General features: G+C 36.5%; 1 protein-coding gene across 9 annotated transcripts in view; it reads right to left on the bottom strand.

Moving 5' to 3' along the window:
- Positions 1-5,937: 5,937 nt before the first annotated feature.
- Positions 5,938-9,857, bottom strand: part of b3gnt2b (UDP-GlcNAc:betaGal beta-1,3-N-acetylglucosaminyltransferase 2b) — a 54,254-nt gene continuing 50,334 nt past the window's right edge. For all 9 annotated transcript variants that reach the window (XM_059986104.1, XM_059986103.1, XM_059986102.1 and 6 more), the window contains one exon: positions 5,938-8,101. In XM_059986104.1, the coding sequence (XP_059842087.1) occupies positions 6,904-8,091 (1,188 nt within the window). In that variant the 5' untranslated portion in view covers positions 8,092-8,101 and the 3' untranslated portion in view covers positions 5,938-6,903. The remainder of the gene's footprint in view (positions 8,102-9,857) is intronic.

The raw sequence follows: 9,857 nt of genomic DNA, 5'->3' as shown, positions 1-9,857 counted from the left end.
TGAACTGCCAAGGCTCGGAGTGGATTGTAGTGTCTGAAAGGAAGTAACTGAACTGTGGAAGGGGAGATGTGGGAGTAAAGCAAGATGAAAGAGGCTTTCCTGCATGGAACCAGTACTCAACAAGCCAAGTAGCCTTTTCACATGCTATAACTATTCCACGTTTCTAAGGTTGCAGAAAGTTCAGTTCTCCTCAGGAAATAAAGCAGTTATTTCCCTGCATCTGGCAAGACCAAGAGTAGTTTTGAAGCAGGGGCTGTTTGTAATAGATAGCATTTGTGGAATTTGGGTTCCAAGCAATGACAACGTGAGAAAGAGGAGAATTAAACTGTCCAACCTTGTTATCCAACAACATCTCTGACCAGAAACATAACTGTCCAAGTCACACAAATGCTGTGGCGACAAGAGCTGGTCTGAATCTAGGTAAGACAACGATAGAAATAATAAAGTCCACTGGTTTCTAAATATTATCTTTTCAAATAATGTATCAGTTTGTTTCTATATGCCCCCTGATTTTTAATCACATTACCATTTGATCAGATGCAGAAAACTGTTTTCAGAAGCATCAAGTGTGAAGATCTTGCTGCCCACAAACTGAAACCTTTTCCAAGATACTTATAAATTATTGGACCCCCTTTTTCCTGTTATTATGCTGCCCAGATTCTGACCTTGTATGTTATATTTCTAGTCACCAAAGAATGTGAAAACAGTCATGATGTTGAATAACGACGTTAGATTAGTTCTAATCTTGCCTCCCTTATTGCCTCACACCATTCATGTCTACATTTCACATATGATGGAGTTCTGACCATGCCTCAATGGGTGCAGCTCCAACATCACTTGGAAGTTTAACACCATCGAGGACAAGGAGTTTTATCGGTGCTCGACTGATCACTGATGGTTCATAGCTGTAACATAAACCATTGACAAAATGCACTTAAGTTATTCAGAAGGCTACTCTGATAGCACCTTCGAAACCTACACACACTTCCACCCACCAAGGGGTTGAAGGTTGTTCAGGGAAAAGGCATCACCAGCATGTGTTATATGCCAAGACACACGACATCCAGACTGGAAGTTCCAACACTTTGTTTCCGTAAGGGAGCACCCACCTGTGGATAAAAATGTAAAACAAGATTGAGTGGCAGGGCATCACAAATTCTACTTGCAGGTATTGTAAGGGTTGCAGATTCTGCAGAGTTACAAGGCATTTGCTGGAAAATCAGCAAATTCTGAAGTTCTTAAGCAACAGACAGAAAACACAGAAAGAACTCAGGTTAGGGTGTATCAATGGAGGGAAATGAACAGTCAATATTTTGGGCCAAGAAACTTCGCATCAGAACTTGCACTTCAGTTTGTTCACCCTCATGTGTAAGGATAGTTCTGTACTTAATGCATCACAATTGGTATTAATGAGAGGGGATATTTGCCCCCCCTCATGAGCATGGGGATTTTACACGATGTTCATCTTTTCAGATGGAACATGCATAAGCTGCACACAGGTTTTTTTCAAACATGAAAGCACAAAGAAGATTACTGAGTGAAAGTGCAACTTTGTTTATTGAGTCAGTATGATTCAGTAAGTTCCAACCTTATTAGTCACATGGTGAGACACCTTAAATTATACTCATTACAACTGACTCAACATGCTACGTAGCAGACAACACAACGTAGTTTAAAATAAATCTGGTTAATTTAACCCGATTCTTTGTCCCTCATGAATTGGAGGTGAGGCTTGAAATGGTTTTGTAATGAGAAACTTAATTTATAAGCTTTTTTTTTAAATGATACACAAGTTTAATGGACCATTTGCAGTATTTTTAATATTGGTTGATAGATATGTGAATGTTTATAATTATCATTCACACATCAAACATCATGACCTTTACCCAATATGCAAGTTAATTGGAGAGTTATACCATGTTCGTCTATTATATAGATTAAGGTTTATTTCAGATATTCATGAAATATTACATACTTACTATACATCACTTCAGGGTAATAAATTTAATGTCACAGATCAGCAAGTGGTATGTTACTCCCTCTGAATTGCTCTAATTTTTTTGATTGGATTAAATTTGCTATATTTGGTAAAACAAGATTACCAAGAATTAGGTCAAGAGTATCCACGAGAATCAATGACATTTATAACCTCAGGTACATGATACTTAATAATTTTCATTATTCAGGCGCAGAAAGAGATTTTGCTAAAAGAAGGAAATGTATACATTTTAGTACATAAAGCAAAAGCAATTTTTTAAAAAAAGCAGGTTTTACTTCACGTTTCTTTGAACATCAAAAATGTGAAGGAGCCCTGACATCTATCATATTTAAATAATTTTATTTCAATAATTAAAATACTTATGCAATGTCTATTTTAATAAAAGGCTGGTTACTATTTGAATCTGCTGAAAATACATTAGTTGGCTTCCATGAAACAGGTCAAAATTTTAATAATGTACATGTGCCCTCTCCCCATTCAGTGTCCAGACTCCCTACACAGGACTTGGGCTTGTGCCCCACAATCCCAGGGACATTTAAGAACATTCACATTCCTCATTAATTTGAACACACTAAATAGCCACAACCTCACCTAACCCTCCATTGGGTCAGCAGGATCCATCATGCAGGCATACACAAGTTTTTGTCACAAGAGCTGATGGGGTTGCTTGGGTGATTCATGAAATGTAACAAAAAGATGGTGGGAACTTCTGATGTTAATATCTGAGAATCCTGCAGTAAAGGATTGTGTGCATTTTGATGTGGTCTGCAGAGGGCTGGAAATTGACCTGGGGCAAGCCAAAAGGAAAATAAGTAAATCTGAAAAGTGGCCAACACTGAAAAGGCTCAGAAGCTGAAGCAGCAAGTGTGGAGACAGAAACATGGTTAACATTTCATATCAATGATCCTTCAAAAGAAAGCATGCATGTTAATTGGAACTGTTACAGGAAATGTTTGGAGTCAGCCATCAGGAGTACTGCATCATTTGTGTGCTAGTGATGACATGAAAGATGCAAAGGGCTGTTGCCACCTGCCCACAACCTGAATATAAAGTGGACGCTTAATACAAAAATTTGCATGTCTTCAAAAGCAATTAAACTTGGCCAATGCCAAAGTATAAAGGCAAAAGGAAATACTTCTCCAGCAAAGGACAAACTTTTCTCCCTTTTCAGGTCTGATCTCATTGCAAATGGTATTAATTGCAATACCATTTACAACTCTTACTTAATCACTGTTGAATCCCACACATTTAAAATGTACATTTGAGGGGATTTACTGAGAAAAATAAAAAAAATATATTTCTGAAATGGAATTAAAAAGTGGGAATTTAATTGTTTTTGCAAAATTGCGAAGTCACAACATAAATTTGGCAAAACAATAAGCTAACTGGAAGGGCTCAGTTTCACATTTTTCATTCCCACGTTCCTTCTGATAATCTGCCTCACTTTATCATTTTAGATTCCAGACTTATACAACATCTTGAAGGTGGCTAAGACAGCACAATCAATCACTCAGCACAGTTATGTAGGTGTATACAAAAGAGCAAAAACTATAAAACTAAAATAAAACCTGGGATGATTAGCCTGAAGTCAGATTTAAATGTTATGAAACTTCACAAGGACACAATCTTCCAATCACTTGGCCAATTTGCCCTTGGAGTGCAAACGCTTGAATTTACAAATTTTATCTTACCACTGCAACAAAGAACCTGGTCAAACTGATGGGGTACAAACATTTCTCTAAACTTCCACTGAAATAATAGTCTTTGTTAATATTGAAGAACCCAACTTCTAACCCAGCATTTTTGGGAGCTGAATATTTGTGTCTTTGGCTCAGATTTTTCTTGGATTATATTTGGAAACTAAGCAAATAGTTGCAGCATTATTAGATACTAAATTATAACTTTTATCTCAGCAAGATAAACACGTAATACAAAATAAATATACCTCATTTGCACAGGACAGAAGATAATTTCCAGCTGTCCTGTCTTGTATTCGTTGTCCTGCATTGTTAAATTTTCTGTTCATGTTTAAAATTATACTAATCTTTTTCCAATTTGAAAAGGAGCAAGCATTTGACTACATAGTAAGGGCAATTACTGAGAAAAAATACATGTACTCTTTCAGTAACAATCAGCAATGGTTAATTACATCCACACCAGATCTTACCCCTTATTTTCTGAGGAATTTGAGCATATACTCTGCTTTAAATTAGATCTATACTCATGTCTTCAGAACACTGACCTTGTAATGTTACTGTGTGTATAATTATCATAATCATCCAGGACTCCAACAAGCAGATCTGGGTTGAGATCAAGTTTGACATGTTTTTTAAATTGGCTGAACTGGTTAAATTATGACAGTATGTTGCACAGACAAAGCTCGAATTAAAATGAGGCATTATTCCATTCAAGGGTGATGGGAAAATCTAGCCTCTGCCACAATCGCAATTCCTAATGCCGCTTCATGGGCAAGCTACTACTTGGTTGGTCATATACAAATGTAATTCTCCTACAGTTCCAGTAAGGGGTAGCCTATTTGATTTAAAGGCCACAACTATAACAACAAAATTACCAATAAGAAAATGGTCAATCAACATTTTCTTGTTCAGAGTCTCAAGGAAACACCCATTTATCACATTATACTGTACCATCTGAGGTCATTTATTTAGAGACTTAAATGGCTTATTTACTTAAAGACAATTATTAGCACTGACTTTCAAATGGAAGATTTGTCACATTTTTTTTTTAAGAAGTTTGGATTAGATGGTGAAATTCTTGAAGCTTTCTTTTGTACTATGCAGTTACTTCTAATCATGTTTCAACTCAAAGCATGTCAATACCCGTTATGAACTAAACCATAACCTTGTACACCAAGCAATCCAGAAAGCAGGACACAAAATAAACCATTAAGAAGAAAAAAAACTATTGGAGAACATTCATGGTGAATGTTAATTTAATATGGGTCCAACCTACACAAGGACTTATCACTTTAATCCTTTAAGCCAAATTTAAGAACCCCATCTACACACCAGATTTATTAAACCCCAGGACCTTTACTGTTAAGGTGCAGAACCACACTATCCCAGACCCTTTAAATTCTGAACAGTTCATAATTTCCCATTTTTAGTTCCTGTATAACACCAAGTAAAGCAGTGAACACAAGCACATCTTCAGTAAATAAGTCACACATTCACTGGTGCTGATGTTTCCTCCCCTAATTTGACAAAATCATGAACTATGTTGTTTCTTAATTTAACTAGCAGAGAAACAAAAGTTAATTCAATTATAATACTGCAACCTAATTCACAATGGAAAAAGAAATGTACACCCATGAACCACAATTCATTCATTTTAAATACATTCATCCTGAGTGAGATACATCCATGTTATGCAATGAACTCAGCAGTTATTTCTCTTGACAGGCACGTTAAATGATTTGAACAAGAAACAACGTTCTAATTTAAATTTCAATATACCAAATCATACTAAGTATTTATAAATCCCAAGAGAAAATTCAACAACTCTTAAAAATTGAATATCCTTAATAGCTTGCACATTAAAATCAATGGGATCTATCTGCACCGCCAACCACCTTGCCGAGAAAATAGCAACGGGGTGAAAATCTGATGTCATAGTCAGTCAGAAAAGGAGCATTTTTCTCCTCACTTTCACACATACTGAGGGCCCCATTTAAAACCAGCAACCACAAAGTTGAAATTAATTACTTTTTTTTTTTGAGGATAAGATGTTTTAAGGTTTGTGGATTAGGATGATTTTAACATCATTTATTAGCTGTTGGAGAGAGCAGGGTATCTCTTGGTTTAACTTGTTGATCTATGAGCAGCCACCATCGAGGGAGTTAGATATCCTGTATAATGTGCAGTTACAGCCATTTCCCTCTCAGGTTTAAAGAAATGCTTCGGGAGTATCTCTTGAAAGATGCCAAGGATTATATTAACTGTTTATTTAGAGACAAGTCACATTTAACAGGTTTTACAGACAAAATAATACATTGTATATAGTTCCATTTTAAAAACAATTTGGTCTTAGATCTGAATAAATAAAATGGCAGGCACTTTTCCCACATAAAACACAAGGAAGCACACATGCTTACATATTATGGAGTAAGTCCAGCAACCTTTGATAGATTGGAAATAATCTGGTACAAATCCAGAATTATTACAAAACTTCTGGATTTTTTGCCACTCACACTAAAATTTAAATAGCATTGACTTTCTATTCAGAAATTAGATTTATTAAACAAAATTCATTTACATTCTTCTTTGAAGACATGAAACATCCCCTTTCATGATGTACAGCACAGATAATCACACACAATTGATAGTGAATCTCTAAAATAATCTGCTCGCACAAGATTGAAAGAGACATAATTACACTCATGGCTGACACTGTCCAGGATAATATTCTGTCATCGTTTTGTGCCCCACCTTTTATTTGGCTACTATGTATGCAGTGAAGCACACTACTCCAATTCCCACCAGACTTTATTTTGATTGGCTCCAGAATCACCTCCTGGGGATTCCTTTTGACAGAGAACAGGAATAATTCTCTATAGGAGATCAGAGAGCAAAATGGTGGAAATTGTGAAATTCATAAAATCATTCTGTGCGTTCAGTGAAGTGTAGCATTCAGGTTGATCAGCACAACCAATTCAAATCCTGATTAAGCAATACAGATGACTTTGGACCCACAATACTTCTGAGGTTCACAACTGGTATCCTTGGAGAAAAACCTTCATGCACAGATTTTGCACAGCCCAATTGTAACATGATATCATTAAGTGATTATAACTCTGCAAAATCTGGTGACCCTCTGTGTCCAATGGAAGCTGGTATCAATGCCCTCAACCATTCCCCCCCCCCCCCTCCATATAGTATTTCAGACTAACATTTCAAATGCGGATCCTGAAGCCTGCTCCAGATTCTTATCATTTCTTGAGGATTTCTGCTGTGAACTAATATTAAATTTTTGTATGCACAGGTGACTTGTCTGTCTTTTTGCATAATATCAAAAGTCCTGAATCCCTTGTGTTTCTCTGGAGCAAGGCCAAGTTTTCTAAGGCACATTCCAGTATACACATCATCAATTGGATATAGTGCTACTTGATATGAAATATTATGAAGTCTCTTTGCCAAGTATCCAGAGTAGAGAAACCCACCTCCACCTGCATAAGGAGGATACACACCTTCAAATACACTTTCGGGAACATAGTACTTCAGTTTCTTCTCTCGATGAGGTCCTGCATTTGTAATAACATCACCAATAAACAGATCTTTTGCTTTATCCTTATCCAATGCATCTATATATTCTATAATCTGTAATGTGTTTACAAAGACATCATCATCTCCTTTAAAAATGTACTGAATATTGGAGCAGGATTTGCTTATCCATTCTAAAAACAATACTTCTTTTAGTGTCAGATTAAAGAATGTGTCTCTGTAATCCCACAGAAGAATATCTTTGTGTTGGTTACTCTCATACTGAAGCATATCCGATAAGTTGGGAAAGTCATCTATTTCAGAAGACCTGCCCAGTAAAAAGATTCGTGCAATGGTCTTATTTTTTATTGTAACTTCACTTCCCCAGGACTGACGTATGGCCTGCCTTCTGTCAAAGTGCGATTCCAGTGATTTTATAGCCAATAGAAGCACAGGCTTGTTCTGGCATTTCGTCGGTTGGTCGATTACTAAGGGATAGCTCCGACATCGCAAGTATGTTAGAAAATCTTTGAAACGGTCCGGCAAACTATCAAAGTTACTAATCTCCTCCTTCAAATTTGTATTAGGTTCACAAGTATACATATTCGTAATGTTTCTGTTCCCCATCACAGTTCTGTTGTGTAGAGCAGCAATGACAGGGTTGTACAATTCATCTAACTTGTGCTGTTCTCGATTCCAGTATGGTTTAATATGCGTCACTGGCTTCCAAAAGACACTGTCTGAAATTATCATCTTTTTGGTTGAGTTTTTGTCTTCATGATCATTCCATGAAATTTCTACCATGACATAAATGAAGAAATTTACTATCATCATAATCACAACCAGCTTTGTTCGTTTGCGTCCCACACTCATTTTTTCATAACTGCAAAATAAAAAATAAATAATTACCAAATAGAAATAGCATGAAGTTATTTTAATACTTATTAGACAGAATCACTGCTAAAATGCTGGTGACTAGGTATTAGTCATTCTAGAATTCATGGACAAATGTTCACCTTAATTACTCAACTGAAGGGGCAAGTTAAGAATCTTTGATAAGACTAGTGTCTCATGTAGGACAGACTTGATGAATTGGTGAGCCAGGTAGGATTTTATAACAGTCTAGTAATATTGTGGTTACTACTACTAAATCCATTTAAAATATTTCTACAATATAATAACTTTTCAATTTCCTAGCTGCCACAGTGAGTTTCATGTTGGTGTACTGGAAACAGTAATCCAGAAGTTGTGCCAACAGTCTCCGGAAACAACCACTGCACTACTGAAACTAGTAAGTAGGTCTACACCCTTAATGAACTCTTAAGTGGATAATTTCAATTCATTATTTGTATTTCTATCCAGAGTCACAATCCATTTTAACATTCAGAATAAAACTTCAATTCTTACACTCTGAAATCAGGTTACCACAGCTTGGTATCAAAAGTCAGAGAAGGGAGACAAATATGGCTCCAATGAACTCCTCACAAACTGAAGCAGGAGTTCCGGTAGCAAAGTAAGTGTAAACTTGAAAGTAGTAAAAGCACAGTTGGCAACCACCACATGAAAGGATGGACATCCACAGGAAGATAATGCTCTCTCACCTCCACCCCTTCTGTACTTCCCAAGAAATATTTCCAAGTGTTAATAGAGGCCTTGCTTCACTGAAACAAACTCCTCTGCAAAGTTTCACAACCCACAGAACAAATTTACATGATTCTAAATGGGAAAACTAATTCTATTCACCACAGATTCACTTGATCTGACAAATACACTACATTTTCTGCACAGAATGTGGGTCACTGCACAAATAGAGAAAATCATCTCCAACATCTCAAGCTCTGGTACAACAGTCAAAGGGATTAGTGCACCTGCTATTATTTTGAATATTACAAAATTTTAGACAGATCCTTTTTATTTTTTTTAACACCACAGATTAGCAAAAATATATTTAGCAGAATACAGTAACATAGGAAGGAATACCCTTATAAGATTTGTACCATTTTCTTTCATGAAACGCTGTCATCATGACCATCTTCAAGAAAGATGAATTAAACCCTGGCATCTCTACAATTTAATAAAGTCATCGAGTCATCCCTCTCAACTGCTTTCTCACAGGTGATGGGAAAGCTGCTCCCTAAAACTCACCAAAGGGTAAGATCTGTCTGTACCATGTAATAATTCAAAGTGGTTGTGGGAAGCAGAAACAACTCCCACACATGATCTTCCTCAACCTCACCGCAGACTGTGACTCCATCAGACACAAACATCCTCTTTAAATTTGACAAATACTTTTTCCACCTTGTGTTTGCTTTATGATGGCATTAATGCTGTTTATACCAACCAGCTGGCCCAAAAGACATACAATGTCAGTGCAACTATGTCAACAAAAAGATGATCAATACCTCTACCATCCACTCTTGACATCCAGTGACATTATTCCAGACTTCATCACTGACAAGCTTCACCTCAGTTCTAAAGAAACTTACTGGCATAGTGAAATTTAATCGACAAGACAGACAGTGATCCATTTAAACAACACAGCCTCTACTACAGAATCAAAGTCATCCTATCCTCAAGAGTTGAGTTGGTCCATCGTCATCTTATTTACTGAAGCATATCAATGGACATATCTTGCAATT

Source organism: Hypanus sabinus, chromosome 12 (genome assembly GCF_030144855.1).
Source record: "Hypanus sabinus isolate sHypSab1 chromosome 12, sHypSab1.hap1, whole genome shotgun sequence".
Lineage (NCBI taxonomy): Eukaryota > Metazoa > Chordata > Chondrichthyes > Myliobatiformes > Dasyatidae > Hypanus > Hypanus sabinus.
The sequence above is the reverse complement of the archived record's forward strand: the minus strand, read 5'-3'. Positions and strand labels throughout refer to the sequence as shown.